Here is a 25,970-nt window from a genome sequence, read left to right on the forward strand (position 1 = left end):
CTAGAATTGAAAAATAAATTTCACAGGCTTAAAGAAAGTTTGTACTTAATTCATGTGTGTGTGTGTGTGTGTGTGTGTGTGTGTGTGTGTGTGTGTGTGTGTGTGTGTGACTCCCGTATTCCAGCTACAGCATGTGTGTGTAGAGGCCTAGGGATACCTTTCAGGAATCTCTTTTCCTTCTATCACGTGAGTTCTCACCAAAGAATTCAAGTCATTGAGGTTGATAACCCATATTTACCAGTCCAAAAGTTCAGGTTTAGGACTAATGTTTTAAGGCTACTTTAAAATAATATGGGGGATTTGCAGAATCTTTATGTGTAGCCCTGCCTGTTCTAGAATTCACTATGCAGACCAAGCTGGCCTCAAACTCAAGATCTCTCACAGCCTCTGCTTCCCCCGTTCTGTTCTCACATGGAGTTCCAGTATGATCTGGAAAGCAACTGAAGAATATGGATGACTCATTGTATCAAAATGTCCATCCGACTCCTCCAGAGTCTACTGTCACAGTTACCAAGTGACTGAGGCACAATGCACTAAGGTAAAGATGTGAGACCTCCACGTGGCAGGAGGCACAGGGGCAGTAGCAGGACAAACCCCTTAAATGCTGCCAAGGAAGACATGAATAGTGCAGGGAGCTCTGTGCTCACCTCTGGCTGCCTCGTGTGGCCCTCACTTGTGAGCAGGATCTAAGAGCATGCTCTCTAGACCCCAACTAAGGAAAGCAGAAAAGTAACATACCAATCGCTATCGACCGAAGGTACAGTTTCTCAGCATTTTCATACTGATTCATGTCATAATTGTACAGAGATGCCAGGTGTCCCACCGAAAGGGCCACTTCATAATCTTCTTGACCAAGGAGCTGCTCCTTAATCTGAATTGCTTTTATGTGCATTTCTTCAGCTTCCTGGAAAACAGGCCAGGTGGAACGTTAGACTGCACTTCTCCTTAGGACAATTCTACTCAATTAAGGATTTGTTCTAAAGAGCACCACAGCTCAGGCATGTCATTAAGCAGTTAGAGCAAAGAACATCATAGGACATCATAGGCCTTTTCTGAAAGCTGCTGATGACAAACAGGACTGGTTTTGGTAAGCTGCACCAAGTTGATGGCAGTGATGGTCCAAAAGCCTGGGGCATTCTAAGCTAGGTGTGGGGATACATGTCTATTTCCAACAGCAGGCAGGCAGAGGCAGGACTGACAGTTCAAAGCCAACCTGGGCTATATGGAGAAAATGCTGCCACAAAAACAACAAAAAAGAGCTTCCTGAAATGAATGGGTAGATGGGCATAGACACAAACCAGTCTCTGAGTCTGAGGCCAGCCTGGTCTACATAGTGATTTCTAGGACAGCCAGAGCTATACAGTGAGACCCTGTCTGAAAAAAACAAACAAAATAATAATAATAATTTGAGTTACCACATCCCCAAAATTAACTTAAACTTAAGATGGTGTTGACTAATGCAGACATATGTGCAGACATGTATCCCCACATCTAGCTTGGAATGTCATATAATTTCTACCTCTATCACCCTAGGCTTTCGGACTGCCATCAACTTGGTGCAATTTACCAAAACCAGTCCTGTTTGTCATCAGCAGCTTTCAGAAAAGGCCTGCGATGTTCTCTGCTCTCACTGCTTAACGACATGCATGAGCTGTGGTGCTCTAGAGAGACAGTGGGGGATAAGTGTTAAGAGTTCCTCCACCACACAGACTGGCACCAAACCAATAATCCCCTTGCCTCAGCCTTCCAAGTATTAAACTTAAAGGGATGTAATGTACTATTGCTTTTAACTAGAACTGAAAATTGCGAAAGAAAAGTTCATGTAAGTGTATTGCTAGATTTTGTAGCTCCTGATTCTTAGTAACTATGGAATTAACTCTACTGTCACTACTGGAATCTGGCATTTCTGAATACTCACTACAGGTCAGACATTTTGCTAAACAGAAACACTCAGAGCTAAGAGCTATAGCTGAGCCTGTCTACGATAGTATCAGCTTTTTGGATCTGAAAACTTTTCATGGTCTTGTCTCTGTAATCTCACTTATAATTTCACCACAGGGTTTACATACAGGTGTTTTCTCAACGCCTTGGGGTGAGGTAAAGTAATTGTATGCTTTATTACTGAAGATTTTTCACTTTAAATTTACTAATTATTCAGAGATAAAGAATATAAAACCTTTTTTACCTTAAATTTTCTCATTGACTGATAAAGTCTTCCAAGGTTCCCATAGTGCTTTGCAGTCTGTACATTAAATTCTCCGAATGCTTTCTTAGCTAGCTGCAGTGAGGACAAGTGCAAGTCATGTGCTTCCTGAAGCAGCCTCTGCTCCGTCTCCTTGTTATGACAGTCGATTGCAATCTCCTCTAATATAAGTGCTGAACAAATTAAGCAACACATCAACAAACCTCGAATCCACTTCCCAAGGGCCCGACCTTTAACTGAAAATTCATAACTGTAGTGCTTACTGAGTACTGAATACTAAGTACTGTGTAACTGACAGTGGTTAAGAACTGGCAAAATTTTCCATATTTGTGAGGTTTGTTTTCTTTGAGTTGGGCTCCTTTGAATTCATAGCAAGTCTCATATTTCAACCTCTTTCTAGCCTGGGATTCCACATGTGTGCAGCTGTGGTCAGCCCCACGACTCTCCTTCAACAGTACACTTTTGTGAAAGTTGTTCTATCCATAGAGAATATACATTTAAATTAAAGGGAAATGGTGTACCTTAAATTATTTTGCAGGATCGGCTTCTACTGTATTAGCCTGCTACCTTTTATAGAAGGAAATTTGCTTTCAAAAGAAAATGGTCACCTGGGAATGGTGGTGAATGCCTATGTAAGCAACTGGGGAGGCCAAGGCAACAGGACTGGGGGCTTTGGCTACAAGACAAATTCAAGGGCAGCCTAGACTATATGAGACCTCACCTCAAAAAAACAAAACTAAACAAATAAAGAAATACACAAAAAAGAGTAAAATGATAGGAATGTGAACGTTAAAGTTATCCAACTGCCAAGGAGTGAGTGCCTTCAGCACTTAGGACAATTCTGCAACCAGCCTTTATAAAACAATCTCTAAACAAACATAACGAAAAACAAACAAACAAGACCTGGCTCCCTTCCCTTTACTCATTCAACCACCTCAGTCAGGCCAGACATCTTAATTTCAAAGTTCCATTCAAGGATTTCAAACCCAATACAGAACCCTAAGAATATAGATATTATCAGCTAATTTTATAATTTTATTTCTTAGCACTGACTTGCTTAAAGGCAATGAACACAAAGCTACCTCATGGCAGCATTTGTTTCAAACGCTTTCAGTATCAGAGAGCAGGTTAAGGAGCGTAGAGGAAAAGTACGACCCCTATGTGCATCACAATGGAAAAACACTCATGATAGATAGAAGAGGTGAAAAATATCAGGTTATAAAGTTGGAAGAGTCACTAACTTTTCCCCCAACGTGTGTGTGTGTGTGTGTGTGTGTGTGTGTGTGTGTGTGTGTGTGTGTGAGGTGAGGAAGCCAAGGAGGTGGTCAGCTCTCTCCTGTCGCCTGGATGTGGTAGGGACCGACTTTAGGGTATAAGTCTGGTGGCCGTCCACTCACCCCTTAGCCATCTCACTGGACCTTCCTTCATTAACTTATGTAGAGAAAGAAAGGACTAATCAACCAGATGGCGATTCAGTAGTAATAAGGCTTTGGGTAACTGTACTCTTTCTCTTCACTAACTTAATTGTTAGTGTTCAACTGAACTGACGTAACCCACAATTAGGGCTAGACTCAGCCACCTGCACACAAATACTCAGAGGAAAGGGATGGAGGGCAGGAAGAAGACACATGACTAAACAACAATGCTGTGTCAAGGAGGTGAAGCAGAGCTGAGGGAACTATGTTAGTCATAATCCATACACTCTAACAGCCTTATTTTATGCCACATATCAATTTATAATCATTGGAGTCTAGGGTACCTTTCACCCTCTTTGAAGAAGCCAAAAGAAGATGATCTTCAGGTAGGATGTGGGTAATGATACCAATGGCTCTTTCTGCATGAAATCTGCAATACACATATAGTTTAGTGTCTCTCTTTAGTTAAAAGTATTCTTTTTTTTAAAAAAGTAGTAACACATATTATGACATTAACAGAAAGTACTAATAAAACTATAAAAAAGAATCAAAGAGTTTTGGGTCAGAAGATGGCTCAGCAATTAAGAGCACTTGCTGCTCTTCCACAGGACCCAAGTTCAGGTCCCAGCATGCACACTGATTGGGTGGCTCACAAATGGCTGTCACTTCAGCTCCAGAGGATGGCACCTTTTTCTAGCCTCTGTGGGTACTTGTAATCTCAATCTCTCACTCTCTCTCAATCTCAATCTCTCTCTCTCTCTCTCTCTCTGATACATACACATATATCTTTTTTAAAAAAAGGTTTTTTTGGGGTTGGGGGTTTAGCTCAGCGGTAGAGCGCTTGCCTAGCGAGCGCAAGGCCCTAGGTTCAGTCCCCAGCTCTGAAAAAAAAAAAAAGAAAAAAAAAAGTTTGTGTTTTTTTTTGATGGACTACGTACGATGAAAGTTCAAACTCAGGATCATGGCTTTAATCTCAGCCCCCAAACTTCAATTTGTTATGAATTAAACTTTTTTTTTTTCTTTTTTTCGGGGACCTGGGGACCAAACCCAGGGCCTTGCGCTTGCCTACCACTGAGCTAAATCCCCAACCCGTGAATTAAACTTTTAACACCCAATGTATTCTCAGCTCCCTCAATATAAAGGACCTCATTATGGTCTACAAGACACAATCTCTCTCTGCCACCTCCCTGACTTTATTCACTGCCATCCCCACAGCAACCCTCCTAGCCCCCCACCACACACGCCTGGCCTTTTCTGGATGAGCCCATGCTCGCTCCAGCATCTGCTCTTTACTCTGTGGTACTTTCCCCTCCACGTGTGGGTGGTTCACTGTCACTAAACAGTGCACATGAAGTCCCCCAACCCTCACCTAACTTTCTGTGCAGAGTAACATCTGCCTATATGTTCACAGCCCAGCCCATGAAACAAAAGATAAACTGCTTGCCTGTTATACCTTACAACTCAAACTTCTTTAAAAATAAAAGCATTTTTAACATTTTAAAATTATGTATCTGAGTGTGAGTATGTGCATGTGAGAAGCTCGCAGAGGCGAGGTGTTGCACTTTTCCTGTGCACAGGTTCCATGAGGTTGTAGGTCACCAGATAAAGGTGCTGCAAATCAAACTCAGGTCTTCTGAAAAAACATTATTCATTCCTAACCACCAAACCATCTCTCTAGCTCCTCAAACTTCTTTTCTCCACTTGTTTTCAAGCCACTAATCAACTTTAGTTATTAATTAAGCACCGTCTAACAACAACGCCTTTTCCTCAGCTCTGTTGCTTTCTTTCTTTGAGACATGATTTTCTTCAGTAGCTTAGCCTGACCTCAAGTTCATGGCAATTCTCCCCCACCCACCCCAAGCGCTAGTGTGAACATTAGGTTTTTAGTATATTCAGAGTACAGCCACCACTGCAATCAATTTTAGGACATCTTTATTATCTTATCCTTCCAACACCCCCGCTCTGAGAATCAATCATTCCCTTTCTGTCTCTAAATTTGTCTCTCTGGACATAAGCAGATTAAACCACAAGAATGTGATCCTTTTTATCTTGTTTCATTTAAAATTCCCAGCTCTCAAAAGGAAGCAAGTAGAGTATAAGGTCAGCCTTGGTGACAGCTAGAATTCCTGAAAAAAAGGCAAGTTTGCCTTTGGAAATGTTTGGGTTTTTCTGGAGAAAGGTGTTTTGCTGTGTAGCCTCAATTGGCCTGGAACTCACTGTGTATCCCAGACTGACCCTGTTAGAAGAGAGCTGGCTGAAGTCAGTTCTCTCCTCCACATGTGGGTCTCAGGGATGGAGCTCAGGCTGTCGTGCTTGGCAGGAGGAATCTCCCAGACCCAGCACCAGGGCTGGGATTACAGGCAACTTTTGGCTGGCCTACTTTTGGCTTTAATTTCCCTCCAAAATATTACAGGTTTTTTTTGTTTTGTTTTGTTTTGTTTTTTTTTAATCAGATCCAGAAAGTTTCCTTTGCTATGGGCTATACAGTAAACACTGTTAACATTGGCAATACTCTCTCACAGTCATTTAACTCTGCTGTCCTGGCATGAGACAGCCACAGGACAGGAATAAACCAGTGAGTGTGTCTGACCCACTAGTGGGTTTTTTCAGCAATAAGTTTGTAAGTTGTTAAATTTACCATCAACACAGAGGTAACCAATTACTCAAAAAAAAAAAAAAAAAAAAAAAGAAAAAGAAAAAAGGAAAAAGCTCATTCCGATACAGAAATATATAAATCTTAATATAAAACCAAGAGAAGCATAAATGGATGTCTTAAAAATTGGGATGGTTTTGAAATGACTTCAAAAACATGTTATCCCAGCAGGAAGACCACACTAGAGAGTAGTATTAACCGCCCCCGAGAAGAAGGTGGAACTTACAGGGCGTTGTCGAATTTTCCAGAGCTGTACTGGTGCACATACGAAGAGTAAGCCAGGTCTTCATGAGCTGTCGCTACATGAATATTTTTGCCACCAAACACTGACTGTCGAATGTCGAGGGCTGCCTGAAAGAATCATAAAGACATTTAACAATACGGTGTGCAGCTAACACCCTATGCACCTAATCCCTTACATTTCAAATTGGAAAGTCAAGCTGGAAGAGAACCCACAAGCTGTGCCATCTGCCTCTGCCGTAACAGCTTCGTCTACACCCTTCTTTCAAACAACTGTAAAGTCAGCGACATCTTGTCTAGTGTCATGGTAGAGGACTTCTACCTAAAATAACGGTTGCAAGATCTGAAATTACGGCTAGATTGACAGTTGAAAAGTTAAGCCATCATCTGGGCAAATTATAGTAAGGAAGTACTGTGGAACCTAGACCCACAGCCTGATGGTTTTACTCCTAGACGATTCTTTTCAATTCTTAAAACATTTGACTTTAAGCCTTTTATGGAGGAACACTTAGTAATGGTGAAGCCTACAGGAGAAAGCAGGGCTCAAAGAGTTATTTATTTTTTTTTAAATTGGTCTGCTACTGCTTTTTCAAAATATGCATTGATGTTCTGCCTGCATGTATGTCTGTGTGAGCATGTCAGACCCAGACCCCTGTAACTGCAGTGACAGACAGTTGTGAGCTACCATGTGGGTGCTGGGAACTGAACCTGGTCCTCTGGAAGAGCAGCCAGTACTGTTAACTGTTGACAAAAAGGTAAACAAACTTAGGTTAAAAGCAGAGAGAAGTAACCACTAACATACCTGGTAAATTGCAACCGACTGGCAGATATTGTCTACATTGAGCAAGTAGAACCCATAATCTAACAGTGTGTCGGAGTATTTTGGGTGTTTGGATCCAAAATGATCTCTATGAAAAGATACAGGAGTATTAATATCTAAAATTGAGAATCGCATCAAAACAGCACCTTGGGTAACAATCACCTACCGTGCCAAATACACTGCATGTTTAATTAACTGCTCTGCCTTCTTAAATTCACGTTTGACTACACAAGCCTAAAAATGAAGAGGGAAATTATTAAATAACTCTCAAACGCTTCATTGTGTGCTACAGTTTGAGTGCACATTACAATAGTTAACAATTAAAAAAAAACTTCAACCATTCTTTCAATTTGTAATTTCTTTCCACATCTCTAATAATTTTATAAGGAACAGATCTATAAATGATTTGGGGAAATTCTGATAGACATTTCCAGTATCAGTTACGATAGCTGGGCTATGGTGGTGCACACCTCTAGTCCCAGCACTCAGAAGGCAGAAACAGACTGACTTCTCAGATCAAGCCCGGCCTACAATGGTCTAAAAGAGCAAGCCCAAGGACAGCTGGGGCCAGGAAGGAAAACTTGCCTCAAAAAACCAAACCAAACCAAACCAAACCAAACCAAACCAAACCAAACCAATAACCCTGTTATAACAAAGGTAATCCCATGCTAGTGCATGGTCACCCCTTTTATAATATTAAAATAAAACGTCGTGGGGAGGATTCAGCATAGTATCTTTAAGTGTATACACACACTTCAGTTGTGGAATGGGTTCTAATAAACTTTTTTTCACTTTCTTTATAGGTGTGTGTGTGTGTGTGTGTGTGTGGAGTTTTTATATGTGTAGGTATTTTGCCTATAGTATACTAGATGTCAGAGCTGCAGGAACTGGAGTTATAGGTGTCTGTGAGCTGCCATGTGGGTACTGAATATCAGACCTGGGTCCCCTGGAGAAGCAGAGAGTGCTTAACTGCTGAGCGCACACAGCACATGAGCACAACTGACAGAACCTGTGATGGTCGGAGGACAGCTCACAGCAGCTGGTTCTTTCCTTCTGCCACATGAGTCTTGTAGGGCTGAACTCAATTGCCTGGCTCAGAGGCAAATAAATGTCTTCATCCACAGAGCCATCTGACTGGACCTTTTAGCTAAATACTACCTGCTGGTTACAGGTTGTGCTATTCAGGGCTTTCCCCGCTAGCTTACAAGATCAAACAAGATCTGGGACATAAAGCTATCGTGGCCACAGGTTCACATGATAATTTTTATATGTACAGAAGAAATTCCAGTTTTCAACTATTTAAAAAGTTGAATCATGAGGATTACCAGTTTTTAAACTCTAGTATCATGTGCATATATAAAATTTGTATGTTATTATTTCATGCAAACACAAATTTAATGTTTAAATTAAACATGCTAATATCTTTCTCATACAGATGCTATCTGAGTATGCTGCAATTCTCCTCCTCTAAAGTGAATGATGGACATGCCTGAAACCTAAGGAAGGTTACAATTTGAGGGCAATTATGACTATGTAGCAAGCTGAACGCTAGCCAAGGTTATAGACCAATAAACAACTTTTTAGTATTTCACAAAAACACTGGTGTCTTCTAATCCAAAATTTTGAACTAAGATAAAACCAACCAAAATGGAATATTCAAGTGTGTGTGACAAAATAGTGCGTGTGAAAGTTCATAGCTTTAAGGCTTGTGCATAGTGAAGCAGTAACTTTTTTTTTCTTTTTTCTTTTTCTTTTTTTTTTCGGAGCTGGGGACCGAACCCAGGGCCTTGCGCTTGCTAGGCAAGCGCTCTACCACTGAGCTAAATCCCCAACCCCGAAGCAGTAACTTTTAAATAGCTTCAAAAAGTTCATATACTTATTTACAGAAAAAGAAGATAGAAGGGGGAAAAAAACCCAAAGACTGTCTAACAGATCAAATGTAACAAGCTATCTTGAGTGAAATCCTAGGAGAAAGCTAAATACACTAGACATCCCGCCCTCAGCCAACAGAAATGTCATCAGCTCCCACATGATTTCTGAATAAGAAATTGAGGTTACTATAACAAACTTAGGAAAAACAAACATTCAAGCCAAATTAATCAAATATTACAGTCATGTAAACTTTGTGAGCCAAAACAATTACTTTCACAGGTTTCTTTAATAAAGGAAAATTAGATAAAACAGATGAGCTAGTTTTTTGTTTGTAAGTTTCTTTTTTGAAATAGGATCTCTCTATATAGCCTTGGCTGTCTGGAACTCACTATGTAAACCGTTAACCCCAGAGACCCACTTGTCTTTGCCTCCCAAGTGTTGGGATGAGACAGCCATGGGACAGTTTTGATTAGAAACTAAGTTTCTAAAACTAAGCAGAGAAGCTTAGAAAACAGATCTAGTTAACAGATCAACTAAGTTATTGTGAAGACTTGATTAACTACTTAAAGTCAAATAAGTCTTATAATACATTTAATGTTGTAAACATCATTTACCTTAGAAGCTTGTCTTAAAACATCCACCACAACTTTGACTGGTAAGCCTGATGTAATCTCCTTCATTGCCTCAACGCACCACTTGTATGCCTTTGAAAGAATTGAAAAGAAAAGAAACGGCGACACAGTAAGTGACAGCAGTTAATGAAACTGTGAAGTTACCCCACAAGATTTCAACTACTTAAATACACACACAGAATATTTACAAATGAAATTCTCTGAGACAATTTTTTTGGAAGTATGAGCTGATCACCCTATTTTATTTTTACATCCACAGGTTTTCTCAAGGCAAGTGTGGTGGTGCACACCTGTAATTCCAGAATCAGGGAGGCCAAGGCAGGAGGGTTTTCCTGAGCTCAGGGGAGATGAGCCTAGGACTAGGAGTCCTATCAAACACTCCCCCTCGAAAACAGTTTTTCTAAATCACAATATTACAGTCACACTCAGAAAATGAGGCATATTCTATTTTTCCCAGAGGTTTTTGTATATAGGATCCCCCACTGCCTTAGGAAACATTTCCCTTCTAGCGCTTTAGTCTATCAAGCTCATCTCAGCCCTGGACTGTTTCCTGTATTTGCCTTTCCCTCTCTTCTGTAACACTTGATCATTCTCTCCCCTACCCGTGTCCACTCTTCTCTCTCTCTGAGACAGAGTCCACTATGTAGCCCTGGCTGGCCTGGAGCTTGCTATATAATATAGCCCAGGCTGACCTCAGACTCAGAGAGATCCAAGACAGGTGGCTTGTCTCCCAGATGCCAGGACTAAAGGTGTGTGCTATTAGACCCAGCTATTCTTCTCTTTGTCTGTCTAGTATGCCTCCTTTATGCTATTGTTCTAATAGGCAGTTCATGTTTACTAACACATTTAACTGATACCAAAGCATCATGACACGCACTATTAACATAAAAAACAACCCAACAACTAAGGTGCAGCTAGAAGTGGTGCTCATACCTTTAGTCCCCACACTCTGAGTTTGAGGCCTGCCTAGTCTACACAGTGAGTTCCAGGATAGTGAGGGTTGCACAAAGAAAAAACCAAAACAACAAAAACCAACAAAAACAAACCTGAGGTAGAGAGATGCCAGGAGACATCTAGAAGAGTCTAAAAACTAGGAGATGTTCTTCCTGAGAGGGTCTCACTGTGGTCTGTAACACTCCAATGGGTGCCATATTTTAGGGAAGATCCCTGCTATTACTATGCCTTCCCTGTTATTAAATATATATGACAACCCCTAGGTGTTAGCTCACCCTATTGGGCAGATTTCTGTAGATTAATGCAGATGTAAAGACTTGTAGTGATGCTACTTAGACAAATAAATGATTTCTTAATTCTTAATGATCCTATAAGAATTCCTAAAATTATACTAGTAATTATTAAGTCCTCTGTAATAGGACTGCTATTATAAGCCTTCTCTGATATGAATACTGCAATTAGACCGCTAATGGTCTACAAGTGTCAAGAGTTAATTGCTTCTGAGATAGAAAGCAGGCATTTACAACTTAGGAGAGGTTGTAAAACAATTAACCAAATGTCATAAAAGGGAACTATCAATTTATTCTGAGTACAAGGACAGAAGAAAATATTGACTGAGTTTATCTATACAAAACTTCAGTGTCAACTTAGATACAAAAAACAAGATTCTCCATGAATGTATGAAGCTAGTGAGACCATGTTTATGAGACCATGTCTTAATATAAACACATGTATACATCTCTGTTGTAAATTTCTTATTCAATTTATGATTTGAATTTATGTTTGAACTTTCAGCTAACTTTTATTAAAAAAACCATCTGATCTACTCTCCTAGAAAGGGTACAGTTACATTGCATGGCATTATTGTATCAGAGCAGGAGGAGATTACAACATTAAGAGGAAGGAGAAGACAGCAGAAATTAAAAAGTAACTTAGAAATTTAGATAGCATATATCCTGGTACATTTTTCCCCCTTTTACTTCCCTTAAAAACAGAGGACATTAGAGCAGGAGCAGAAGAGAGTAATCTGCAGAATGCAAGAGAAAGAGGGAAAAGAAGCTGCAGGCAGAAAGAGCAGGCAAGCTTCTCTCCCCCAAGGGACAGAACAGGTCTCTTCTTAACAGCGAGGAAGGCTTAGTCTTACTAAAGAGGACAAAGCTCTTTTCTTATAGACTTCAATTTGACTCATTTAGTAAAAAAGGGTAGAAGCTTTTCTTTCTCTATACAATAAAGACTGGAGCTCACTCATTTTTCATCCAGAATGAGCCAGTTCTTTCTGCACTGGTGCTTGGCTCTTGGCTCCACATGCACATGTAGGTATGGATGTGTGTGTAAGTAATTGTGAGATAAGTTAAGTAGCCAAACCCAACTGGATTGCATAAAGGTGTATGAGTATGTATTCACAAATTTGTATACGTGAGTTTATGCATATTTACTTGTGTAAAAGTTTTTCCTTTTGCAATTTCCTTCTTCTCTTGGTTCAATAAAAGTTTATTGCTCCAAACCTTCCCTGGACAAGAAAAAAAAAATCCTAACAATTAACCCTCTATTTAATACCCCATTGTTTATTGATAAGGTGCTAAACACCAAGACTGCAATTTTTGGACTCAGAGGAACTCAAGACAGGTGGGCCAGCTACCGTGGCAAAGTGACTTAGACTTGAGACAGGTAACTGTTTTATTATTAAAAGGCAACACTAACTTCTCATAAGACCAATTCCTGCCCCTGTCCATGCTCTTTCAAGAGAACCAGGATGACGGAGAGGCCTGGCATAAAGGTCAAGTGGCAGGCAATGAGCTAGCATCTGTGTAATATGAGGCAAAATAAACAAAAATGACCTTTTCTTAATGATTAGCAGGTTAAAAATAAAGGCAAAATAAATTATCCTTGATAGTGACAATTGCTATTATATCGAGAAACAAAATAATTTGGGGGACAAGGGAGATAGTTCAGTAAAGTATATACTGCACAAGTTGAGGACCTGAGGGTCTGATCCCTAAAACCCAGGCATAAAGCTGAGGTGGTATGCACTTAAGCAAGAGACCTATAGAGTGCTTTACCTGAGCCTGGTCATGGAGCACCAGGCACCCGTAAGAGAATTTGTCTTAAGTGCTGGAGGAGGGCGGGGGGGGGGGGGGGGGAGACCCACCTCTTAATTCTAGCCTCAGGAGGTGGAGACAGGGGATCCCTGTCTGGCCAGCAATCAGACTGACTAGACTACCCATTTTGATAAATATTGGGTTTAACTGAGAGACCCCATCACAAGGTAGAACAGGGATTGAAATTTCCTGTCTAAACCCTGCACATCTACACATATACTTGCCCACATACATGCTCTTACACATGTGAATATATACATGTACACTCATGCACAGTAAACATGCACACACATGATGGCATGGTGGTTAAGAGCACCTGCTGATTTTACATACGAACCAAATTCAGTTCCCAGCATTCAGTTTAGATTGCTCACTGTCTGTTGTAACAGGGGCCCAACAAGTTCTTCTAGCCTCCTCTAGAATCTTTGTACTCATGTGCACATAGCAACACAGACACATGTGTAAATACGTAAGTAAGAAGAAATCTTTAACTTCGCCAGACTTGGACCCCAAAACCTGCTTTACATCTTTTTTAATTATTTATTTAATGTATATGAGTACACAGTCGCTGTCTTCAGACACACCAGAAAGGGCATCGGATCCCATTCAGATGGTTGTGAGCCACCATGTGGTTGCTGGGAATTGAACTCAGAACCTCTGGAAAAGCAGTCAGTGCTCTTAACCACCGAGCCGTCTCTCCAGCCCCTGCTTTACAATTTTAAGAGACTGTGCTATGTAGTTTTTATGTCAGCTTGACACAGGTGAGTACCTGGGAGGAAGGAACTTTAATAAAATGCCCCACCTGACTGGCCTGTGGGCAAGCCTATGGTGTGTTTTCTTGATTGATGATTGATATGGGTGAGACTATCCCTGGGCTGGAGGACCTGAGCACTACAAAAAAGAAGGCTGAGCAATCCATGGAGAGGAAGCCAACCAACTGCACCCCACCATGGCCTCTGCAACAGCTCCTGCCTCCAGGATTTTTTCTGCCTTGAGTTCTTACCCAGATGTTGCTTCTCCCTCATGGCATTTTATCTCCACAAAAGAAATGCTAACCAGGGGGTTGGGGATTTAGCTCAGTGGTAGAGCACTTGCCTAGCAAGCGCAAGGCCCTGGGTTCGGTCCCCAGCTCTGAAAAAAAGGAAAGGAAAAAAAAAAAAAAAAAAAAAAAAAAAAAAAAAGAAATGCTAACCAGGACTGCGAACTTTGTTTCAAAGTAGTACAAGAACATTTTTAGAACTATGTTTTTTGTTTTTCCGGAGCTGAGGACCAAACCCAGGGCCTTCTGCTTGCTAGGCAAGCGCTCTACCACTGAGCTAAATCCTCAACCCCTAGAACTATGTTAACTACAAGGAAGTTTTCAAACATTTCGGTGGAGGGTGCTTGGCAAATTAAATACTTATGGTGGAACTCATGATTAAATGGCTAACCCAGAATGACACATAACCAAATGCATTGATTAAGATTCAATCTTCATCAGAATTTCTGTTAAAACAAGTTGAGTAGATAAACACCTGTACAAAAAATTTAAAAGCCCTATATTTCACTTGCAATACTTAAGGTCCACCTCACAAACTCCTGCTTGATTTTTACATATTTCATTAGCAAATTAAGTATTTTTCCACTTTGCAATAAAATCTATTATATGAACCTAATACACGAAAGCCGGGAATAGTGGCACAGGCCTTTAACCTGACTGAAGCACTCAAGAGGCAGAAACAGAAGGATCATGAGCCAACTTACCTCATCATAGTGGCTTTTTGCAAACAGGAGCGCACATAGTTCTCCATAGAGAGCAGCTCTATTTGCTTGCTGGCCATGTTTAGACAGCTTGTCCATGTACGTCTGAGCTAATTTAAATGTCTCTTCACCTAGGTGATATTTACAATTTCCATTTCGCACATGAAGCAACCTGCAAAAGACAAAGTCCTTTACTGTTGGTGCCACCAGGACAGTGACACTGAGAACCTCTTAAAATGATACAGCAGCACCTAAACAACGCAAGGCAGGAGACGTGAGACCCAGGCTGCACTTCTGCATTTGAAAAGACCATTTTAACTAATGGCGCCCTAATAATGCTGAAAGCTTTTTGTGATTAATCTTGTCCAATTTCTTGCATTCTCTAAATATTCAAATATTTTGTGTACTCAACATGTGCTGACCAAGCAAACACACACACAAAAAAAACCCCTTTTGTTCTAAATTTAGATCTAACACAGAAGACAGGGAGGACAGATGAATCTGACCCAGCTCCACCTGCCATTACTTTTCTACTCTCTTGCCCGTATCATAATTTCAGCAGCTGCCACTGCTCCCAGTCACGCTCATTTCTGCTGACTGGCCCACTAAGGCAAATTCAATGACACAACTGTGTAATCTATTTGTCCTCTACCCCATGGCAGAAAATCCTGAGTACACTACACGAAATAAAGTGCACCCTACTGACAATCAAATTATGAACAAGTACCAACACGCTTTGGATCAGACTAAACTCTAGGCGTAGTAGACGTATGCAGACTACATGAAGCAGCAAGAGTGGTCGTTAGAACAATTCTAGTCCATTGCTGGTTGGACGCCACAATCACCTACAGGGCCAATACATGTTTTTGAAAATGCTTAGAACCCAGAGGCAATAAAAGCATGAAAGACATTTCAAAGAAGACCAAGCAGGGCATTTATACCAGCACTCTAGACGCAGAGCTAGACCTAAATAATGAAACTGCCTAAAAGTAAACAAAACCACCTAAGAGGCAGGCATAAGTAGGTTACGGTGGAACCTTTGCCTACCATGTGTGAGGCCCTATGTTCACTCCCTAGCACTCTGCAGAAGGGGGTGGGGGGGCTAATAAATCGTACTGCTCTAGAATGGTAGGTGGAATGACTTGTTTTTGAGCATGGAATTCAAGTATGAAGAAGCATACATGAGTGAAAACCAACAGACACTTGAATGGGACTGTTGCCACAAGTCTTTCACAATAACCTGCCTGGGCTACAGAATGAGTTCAAGGCCATCCTGGGTAATGGAGTGATCTCATGCATACATACAACAAGTATCTTTTTATCAGCAGATGGAGACTTCTAGCCCTTGAGACACAGGATACAAATCTCGAGGCTCTGCTTGTTTTCTTATTATTTATTTATGTGTACATGTGCACACCCATGTGTGACGTCAGAGAGCTGTGAGATCCTAAAGCTGGAGTTACAGGCAGTTGTGAGCTATCTGATGGAGGTTCTAGGATCAAATTCATGCCATATACAAGAATAAAATATAAACTGACCAGTGGTGGAGCACATCTTTGTCCCAGCCCTCAAGAGACAGAAGCAAGTGGATCTCTGAGTTCAAGACTGGCCTGGTCTACAGAGTAAGTTTCAGGATAGCCAGACCTACAAAGAAAAACCCTGTCTCAAAAAAAACAAAACAAAAAATAAAAACCAAAACCCTGAATATGTGCTCTTAGCCACGTTGGTATCACCAGCCATTCTTGAATATGCACGTTGGAATGCAACTGCTGGGTCACATGGTAATTCCCTGCCTAGATTCTCAGAAGCTGCTAAACTGTATCATGCGCAGCTGCATCAAAGTTCACAATTTCTCGTCACCCTCCATACCACTAAGTCTCTGCTTGCTTTGGCATTGCTGGAGATCCGTCCTAGGATGTGAGACACACTGAGCAAAGCTCTTATCACTGAGCTAACATCTCAGCTCCTTAAAACAAAATCCTCAAGGCCATGGTACATGTGAGGTGGTATCTTCTCATGTGTTTGACTTACAGCTCCCTTAAGTTACAGACTTACAGTTCTGTTACTAACATTTCCTCACAGCACAACAGCAATCTACACAGGTTCATTGGGAAGGGTCTACACAATCCCTTGTCTATTTAAAAACTTGAGTCACGGGGCTGGGGATTTAGCTCAGTGGTAGAGCGCTTACCTAGGAAGGGCAAGGCCCTGGATTCGGTCCCCAGCTCCGAAAAAAAGAACCAAAAAAAAAAAACAAAAAAAAAAACAAAAAAACAAAAAAACAAAAAAACAAAAAAACAAAAAAAAAAAAAACCCACAAAAACAAAAAAACAAACAAACAAAAAAACTTGAGTCACTAGCTGTTGAGTTGTACTTCTTGATACACTCTGGATATTGGACCCTTGTCCAATACCTGATTTGCAAATCCTGTTTTCCATTCTGCATGCTGTCTTTATTGAACCAGAATCAGTGAGAATGATGGTGTACCCCGTACCAACACTCAGAAGGCTCAGGTAGAAGAACTGAGTTTCTGGCCAGCCTTGGATATATACTGAGACCCTATCTGAAAGGAAATAAGTAAGAACAAGCTGGGTGCACAGACAGGAAAGAAGACTGACAGGACCTTGCTGTGTCCCCTGAGTGTTGAGATTACAAAAGTAAAACACTGTCTTGATACTGTCCTAGTCACAGGTCTCTGAGTTCAATGAATGTAGTCCTTTTCCATTTCCAACTCAGATGCTCTTTTTTCTTCTTTGCCTACTTTGATTAAAAATTCCAATACTGACTACCTCTAGTAAAAGACATCCTTTACCTACCTCTTGATCCAGTGAGAAAATCCATCCAGTGTATTATCAAGTTAACCCTTGTTTCTGTCCCTCCCCAGCGCCTCTGCACAGTACCACCCTATTTGGTTCTCTGAGACATGTTACAGGCCCTGTAGGTCTGTCATAAATGCTCTTTGCCATAGCAAGGAGGCTCTCTTCTAGTCCTAGCTTTCTGAATGTTTCTACTAAAAAAGAACAGCTGATTTTGTCAAATTCTTTTCAACATCCATTGTTGAAAAATTATACTTTTCACTCAGTCTATTATAACGGTATATTATATTGTTTGATTTTTTTTATGTTGAAGTACTCTTGCATTCTTGGTTTAAATCTCACTTTAATTAAGATTACAATATAAATTGTTTTAGATATTCCTTTAGGTTTAACTTGTTAGTATTCTGTTAAGGATTTCTGATCTATATTTAAGGAGGTACTGGTCTCTAATTGTCTTTTCCTATGATGTTTTTCCCGGGCTTTCATTAATGAGGTCATAGTGACCTATAAAATGAGTTGGGAAGTTTGAGCTGGACCAGTGCTAACTCTTCAAATGCTTGAAACAACTCACCAGCAAAACCCTCTGGTCGTGGATTTTCTTTGATATAAGAAAATTTGCAATTTCTACTTGTTTTTTTTTGTTTTTTCTTTTTTTTCGGAGCTGGGGACCGAACCCAGGGCCTTGTGGTTGCTAGGCAAGCGCTCTACCACTGAGCTAAATAAATCCCCAACCCCGAATTTCTATTTGTTAATAGAAACTTGTAATCTCTATTTATTATGGGTCTGTTGAGATGTTTGATTTCTTTCTACCATCATTTGGATAGTTTGTGCATTTCTAGAAACTTGTTCCTTTAAATTTCCAATTGATAGGGTTAGGGATTTAGCTCAGTGGTAGAGCACTTGCCTAGCAGGCACAAGGCCCTGGGTTCAGTCCTCAGCTCCAAAAAAAAAAAAAAAAAAAAAATCCAATTGATAATGTAAAACTTTCCATAAGATTCCCTTATGGCTTTAACTTCTAGAAGGTACCAGCCATGTTTCAATTCTGACTTCTTCCCTCTGTTTCACTTAGTTGGATTTAAGCTAATAAAGAGATCACTATGAAATGTAGCACACAGTCAGCTCTCTCTATGCTTGATGACAGAGCCTGTGCTCACTGAAGCACCTACAGCTTGGGCACAGGACTAAAGGTAGGAATGCTGTGACTAACTTAAAGCAGTGTTAGAATAGGGATGACATTCCCCTGGCTAGTGACTGACTCAGAAGCTACCAAAAGCTCGGGCTCTGCCTTGTAAGACTCGCAGGGTATCTACTAGTGTACACTAGGATCTGCTGGGTCTTGGTAGATTAAAAAATGTTTTCCTTTGTCCTAAAAATTCAGTGAGGTATATATACTATTTTCTTCCTAACACTGAGATACCACTATTTCCTTTCAGCTTCTCATTTCTATTTACCTTTGGACTTCAAGTTCTGATTCTCTTTAAGTCCATGTTCAAGTTGTTTCCTGCCCAACATGCAAGGAAGTTTTTACTTTATTTAAAAAGAAAAACAGAATAGGCGTGGTGTGCTGTTGGACACTTTAATTCCAGCGCTTGAGAGGCAGAGTTTGAGGCCAGCCTGGACCACATAGAAAAACTCTTGTCTCTGCATGCTTGTGATGGGAGATTGGACTAATGAAACCATGACATATTTAATCAACTGTTAGTTACAAGGACAGAATTCTGAGCCCAAAGCACTAGTACTAAGTACACTAGCACTAAATACCAGTGTAACTAAGTAGCACTTAATGACAGGATCTAATCAGTTTACCTCACACAACACTCTACTGCTCGAAACCAGTGGAGCATCTCATCATGTAGGGTACACAACTGAAGGCAGGACAGGAAAACCTTCTCAGCATCGCTGTACCAGCCTGCGTCAGAAAGAAAGCCACCTGAAGAACAAAAGCAATGACAGTCAATAACTCATAAACTGCCTGAAGTTAACTGCTACAGCGACACACTTACAATAAAACAACTGAACTAAACTCCATAATACTACATCGTATATAGTTAACTTTTAAAAAGTCTAATCTCGGGGGTTGGGGATTTAGCTCAGTGGTAGAGCGCTTGCCTAGCAAGTGCAAGGCCCTGGGTTTGGTCCCCAGCTCCGAGGGAAAAAAAAAAGTCTAATCTCTGGTACAGAAGGAGGAAATAATAATTTGAATAAATAATTGCCTAAAACATAGTTTTAATGTATACAGTTGTGAAACTACTCGTTACAAAATTATCAAACAATATTTTTCTATATGTATAAATCTTTCCAGGATATTATAAAGCGATGTTTCTGCTGTCCTTACAGTATCTCACCCAAAATTAAAAATAACTACTTTTGGAATTGAAAACCAAAACAGGTCCCTGAAAAAGATTTATGTTTCTTGCCACCGCATACAGTGAACAGTAAGTAGCTAAAGAATTTGGTGATGGGGCTGGAGAGATGGTTCAGTGGTTAAGAGCACCCAACTGCTCTTCCAGAGATCCTGAGTTCAATTCCCAGCAACCACATGGTGGCTCACAACCATCTGTAAAGAGATTCGATGCCCTCTTCTGGTGTGTCTGAAGACAGCTACAGTGTACTTATATATAATAAATGAATAAATAAATATTTAGAAAAAAAAAAAAGAATTTGGTGATGGCCTGACACAGCAGAAAGACATGCTGGGACGGCAGACGTAACTCATGCTGAGCACAGCTCGCTCAAAGCTATGGGCTGGTCCACACACTCAACTTCCCCAAGTCTACTTCCTCATATGTAAATGCTGTCATTACTGTCCCTGGGCTAGAATGCCAGAAAGGTTTAGGACTTACAGAGTGAACTTGAGTTGGCCACATTGAGGTATGAGAGTTGTATACAACCTGCCTGTAGAGACTGGGAATTCTTGGAAGAAACCTTCTAATTACTTAGAAGGTTTAACTACAAATCCACTCAGAGTAAAACGCCCCTCTCCTTTGCCATTACTCACCTAAGACAAAGCCAACCTGGATGGCCTTCTCCTTGACAGCAGCGTCTGACTCTGCTATGTAAGAGCACCGTCTACTGAAGGAGTAGGCCAAGACAGAAGCAACCTTAACACCATGGTCCATCAGGGCCTGAAAACAGTGGTGGAGCAAATGTCTGCAGAAAAGAGAAAGGTGGTTCTTGAGAGGTCACTTACTATATCTCCCTTTAGAGCTAGCTCCATTAAATATACCTATTAAATACATATAGAGAGATGTATCTGTTTCCATTAAATATACCTATTAAATACATATATATAGAGATATATCTGTCTCCAGTAAATATACCTATTAAATACATATATAGAGAGATGTATCTGTTTCCTCAACAGAATAAGGTGAGTGAGGCTAAGTCTGTAAAAAAATAAAATAAAATAAAATAAAAAAATAGGGAGATGGCTTATCACTCGCCTCACACGCCTGACAACCCGAGTCTGAACACAGCAACATAACAGCAGTAATTCCAGTGTACCCTGGAGGGACATGGGAGGCACAACATGTCTTGCTGGAGGCTCAGGGTCAGCTAGTCTGGCAAATGTAGCAGAGAACACTGAGAGAGATATTGTTCAACACCCAAAAACAAGCCCCTGCCTCAAAACCAAACCAAACCGCCTGGCCCTCAGTAAGTGTTCTGTGTATTTATAAAGTAAAAGCATGTTCTCTGATCTCTCCTACGATATAAAAAGCATGGCTGTCATTATCAAGACTTTTCACTGAGCTATAATTCCCACACCATGGAATTTGCTATCATAGCATTCAGTGTGGGCTTCTGTCTACTCCTAAGTTTTGTTTTGATAGTGAAAACATTCTGGAAATGTCTGTTACTAATGGTTAAACAAAGTAAGTAAACTTAATATTATTGAATTATATGCAATTTTTAATAATTTATTTTTATGTCCATTGGTGTTTTGCCTGCTTGTATGTCTGCATAAGGGTGTCAGAAGCCCTAGAACTGGAGCTACAGACAGGCGTGAGCTGGCAAGGGATACTGGGAACTGAACCCAGTGCTCTTAACCACTGAGCCACCTCTCTAGTCCTTGAATTATACATTTTAAAATAATATCAGTGGCAAATCTTATATTCTATATGTTTTAATAGGTTTTTGGTTTTGTTGTTGTAGTGGTGGTGCGAGACCCTGTCTCTTATCTGTAATTCAAGCACTCAAATAGAGGCAGGAGGATGAGAAGTTTAGCCAAGTTCAAGGCCATTTTGAGCCATATGAGACAAAGAAGGAAGAAAGGAAAAAAGGAAGGAAAGGAAGGAAGGAAAGGAAGGAAGGAAGGAAGGAAGGAAGGGCAAGGGAAGGAGGGAGGGCAAGGGAAGGAGGGAGGGAGGAAGGAAGGAAGCAAGCTTATACACAATAACACAAAATTTACCTTTTATCCAAAGCTCTCAAAACTTTAGCAAAAACTTCCAATTCACAGAATTCACTGCCCAGTTGACATAAGCGTCCCTGTTGGTAAAGCTGTAATAATAATAAAAGGAAAAAAAAAAGAAAAATAATTATTTCAAACTTTTTAATTTAACTTTCAACTTTGTGATAGAAAAAAAACTGGATTGTAATAAAGGTTTTTTTGTTTGTTTTTTTAAGATAGGGTTTCTGTATATAGTCTATATAGTCCTAGGTGTTCTGGACCTCAAGTCAAGACCAAGTGGGCCTTGAAATCAGAGATCCATCTGCCTATACTAGAATTAAGACATTTGCATTGTGTCCCAGCTCCACAAAGAAAGATTTAAGAATAAATTCTGTGACATATAAAAACTTTAACAATTGTACATAATTGTTCAGGACTACTACTGTGAAAACAGTTCACAGAAGCAACTGGAAGTTGGTAAAGTAGCAGGAAGTAAGTCACTAACAGCAAAGACACTATCTAGAAATCAGAGCCTGTCGAGATGCTCCATGGGGCCTTCAGCCCATTTCAAACACTCAGTTTAGCTCTGCATATATCCCACAGATATTAACTTTACATGTACAGTTACTATAGATCCAGGATGACAGGATACATATAGTCTGAATTGTTAGAACTGGTTTTTACGAGAACAGTTTAGGGACTGCCAAGGTGGGTAAGGAGCTTTGTCACTAAGCCTGACCAGGGGAGCTCAGGCACAGGGACTCACAGGGTAGGAAGAGAGGACTGACTCCTTCAACTGTCTTCTGAGCTCCACATAAGCGCACAAACCTACAGACAGTCAAACTCATCAATAACATCTTTAAAGAGAAACAAATATGAAAAAGGGCTGGAGAGATACCTCATCGGTTAAACTGGCTGCTCTTCAGGAGACCCAGGTTTGAGTCCTAGCACCCACATGGTGGCTCTCAACTGTCTGTAACCCCAATGGCATAGGCTATAACACAATCTACTGGCTTCCTTGGCACCCGGCAAACACATGGTACACAGATATATAAGCAATCAAAACAGTCATACAAAAACAAAACAAAACAAAAACATAAGAGAATCTTATCATCTTAGTTCACTTTGTATTTATAGCTCCTTAATATTTAACTCAACTGATGAGAACATTAGTTTAAAAAAAAAAAGAGGAAGGCAGTTTACTCTGTGCAGGAAAGCAAACTACAAACTAAGCATACTCATGGGCATAAGATCATCAGTCACACAAAAAGGTCAGAGTAAGCCCTAGGTTCCATCTCCAACATGAAAGAAGAAAGTGAAAACAGGTGCACACATTTCTACAGACCCCACAAGCGCTGGTGAGGAGAGGGACCGCATAATCAGGAAGGGGAGTAGAACTGTGATGTTGTGGAATCATGACGTTCAAATTACCACTAAAACCTGGTTCATAAGTTGGAAACTGCTATTCTTGGAAATGACTTTTGTACTACAAAAAAATAAGAGCTAGTACCAATCATCAGTTATACTTACTTGACAATTAGGCATTACAGAATAATTAAGGAAAAATAAAGCTGAGAATTTATAACCAAATTCCAATTTTATGGGCAAAATAATGTAAAGCAGAACCAAAAATGTACAAACCAAGATACTGACACCCCCCAAACATCTTAGCTTCCAATGGCTCAGTGGGTAAAGCATCAGCCATACAAGCATGAGAAGTTTGAATCCCCAGGCTGTAATCACAGCAACCCTAAGGGGAAGACAGGATGTGGAAACGGAAAATAGCACACAGCAGAAAAACAAGAAGGACAGTGAGGACCGACACCTGCTGGAGGTTATCCTCAGACTCCATACACACTCTGTAACAAGTGTTCCATGGCACATGTGCACATGCACTCACACACAACTGAGGGTTGATACATGCACATCATATGTAAGTATGCTCCCCCTAAGCCCCTGCTCCAAACGACTGGCTTATCAACCTTAGACTTAGACTTTCTTTTATAAAATAGTAATGGAAGTGAACCCCAACTATACAGAGTTCAAGTTTTCCGACATCAAAGCTCATGCCTGCACAAAGGTATCTAATCTCAGATGACACCTAACGCCACCTGGCTCTTCTGGAGTCAGCACCTGATTCAAGGCTCTCCTTCCTAGAAGCCTAGGTCCACAGCTTCCTCGATGAACTGTAGTGTCTCGGCTCCTCAGCAAATGCTCGCTTCTCTGATCCCTCTTCAATTTCAATCCTGGTGACCTTATCATCCAGCAAAGCAACTCTTATCCTTCCGCCCTTGAGGTGCTGAGGGGATACGGACAAGGTAACACACAAGACAGGGAGCCTCCTTACCCCACTGGCAGGTGCCTGATGATACATACCTACCACACTTTCTCTGAGGCCCCCCAACCACCCTCCCAAACTGGGAGCAATGTCACTTCTGTTTGAATGCTGTGTCTAACCATATATACAATATATATGCATACATAAAACTTAGAAATTTTCAATAAAAAGCTGGTATCTCCCTACACCACTCCCCCCCATTTCCTTCAGAGGTTCAGCCACCATGGGGACAACAGAATGGGTAGATAATGGTAAAAGTGAATATATTCGCAATACATCCGTGTGTACGTGAATCTGGCTAAGACTAAACAAATACATTAAACAGTTTACGTATCTGCAGTCATGCTGTATTTTAGAATCTCCACCTCCACCACCTTCTTTTACTTCCATTACTTTAACAGTCTGTCGGATCTGGTCCCTCCATAACCCTCCTTGTCAATCACACTAACAGCAAATGGGGGTGGGCACAGTGAGTTAGAGACCAGCTAGAGCTACTTAGTACGGCCCTGTCTCAAAAACAAACCCCAAAACTAACATCCAAACCCGTAAACTGGGCAGGCCTGGTAGCATAGGTCTGAAACCAGCACCTGAGAGGACAGAGGCTGGAGGCCAGTCTAGTCTACACAGCAAGTTCCAAACCAGTTGAAGCTATATGGGGAGACTCTAACTCAAACAACAACAAAACCACCCTAAACACGCCATTCCCATTTTAAATCTTCCTTGCAATTGCACTCCCTATGCATTTTAGAAAGAATCCAAAATCTTGAATGTAACCAACTGCTAAAGTCATCTACCTTCACCTTTTTTCCTTCTTTTGGCCTAGTCTCCTACATCCCTACCTCCTTAGCTCTTTCAGGTCTGACTTTTGGGTGCCACTGCCTTACATTAAGAACAAGTACCAGGGGGTTGGGGATTTAGCTCAGTGGTAGAGCGCTTGCCTAGCAAGCGCAAGGCCCTGGGTTCGGTCCCCAGCTCCGAAAAAAAGAAAAAAGAAAAAGAGAAAAAAAAAAAGAACAAGTACCAGAATTCTTTGGTTAATTTATAATTCACATTGTCTCTACTAACACGTTACTTCCTTGTGGAGCTCTTTCAGAGTTCTCAATTCAGATCCCATTCATTCTACTTTTCCCATGATGCAGTGTTCTTCTTTCAGAAGCAGGCTCAAGACAAACAAGCACTTAACTTGAGAGTATTTTTCAGGATAGAACCAGACACAAGTAGCAAAAATGACTCCTAACGATACTCTGCTATACTCAGACTGTACTGTCTTCTCCCCAATTGTCTTCAGAGAGGCAAATGATGGGAGTAGATGCATGGACCCACAGCCAAACACTAGGCAGAAACAGGAGAAGCCCTCAGAAGAGGGGGAGGAAGGCTTGGAGGAGCCAGAGGACAGACACTACAAGAACACAAGCCACTAAATTAACTAAGCAGGTATCATAGGGGCTCACAGAAAATCAAATTTCAAACAGGGACCTACATGGGTCTGAGCCAGGTCCTCTGTATATACCCTACGGCTGAATAGTTTGGTGTTCTTATGGGACTGCCAACAATGGGGGTGGAGGTGGTGTCTCTGACTCTTTGGCCTGTACACGGGACCCTTTTCCTCCTCCTGGGTTGCCTCACCCAGCTGTGATAGGGTTTGTGTCCAGTCATTGTATCTTTTTAGACCTTGTGTGGCGGAGGTCCCTGCAGGCCTGATGTTTCTTTCCTTCCTTCCTTTCTTCCTTTTTTTTTTTTGGGGGGGGGGGAACAGAAGAGTTGATCTGGGAGAGAAGGGAAGTGGGGATAGAGAATGAAA

At 40.9% G+C, this 25,970-nt stretch overlaps 1 protein-coding gene across 1 annotated transcript in view; it reads right to left on the reverse strand.

The window, feature by feature from the left end:
* Appbp2 (amyloid beta precursor protein binding protein 2) overlaps nt 1–25,970 on the reverse strand; it is a 42,052-nt gene that overhangs the window by 4,954 nt on the left and 11,128 nt on the right. The window contains exons 2-12 of the mRNA NM_001100969.1: nt 21,853–21,941; nt 20,443–20,594; nt 19,251–19,374; nt 14,632–14,800; nt 9,818–9,907; nt 7,498–7,565; nt 7,314–7,419; nt 6,498–6,622; nt 3,963–4,048; nt 2,186–2,376; nt 739–904 (exon numbers count right to left, since the gene is read on the reverse strand). Of these exons, the coding sequence (NP_001094439.1) occupies nt 739–904; nt 2,186–2,376; nt 3,963–4,048; nt 6,498–6,622; nt 7,314–7,419; nt 7,498–7,565; nt 9,818–9,907; nt 14,632–14,800; nt 19,251–19,374; nt 20,443–20,594; nt 21,853–21,941 (1,366 nt within the window). The remainder of the gene's footprint in view (nt 1–738; nt 905–2,185; nt 2,377–3,962; nt 4,049–6,497; nt 6,623–7,313; nt 7,420–7,497; nt 7,566–9,817; nt 9,908–14,631; nt 14,801–19,250; nt 19,375–20,442; nt 20,595–21,852; nt 21,942–25,970) is intronic.

This window comes from Rattus norvegicus, chromosome 10 (genome assembly GCF_021556685.1).
Source record: "Rattus norvegicus strain SHRSP/BbbUtx chromosome 10, alternate assembly SHRSP_T2T, whole genome shotgun sequence".
Taxonomy (NCBI): domain Eukaryota; kingdom Metazoa; phylum Chordata; class Mammalia; order Rodentia; family Muridae; genus Rattus; species Rattus norvegicus.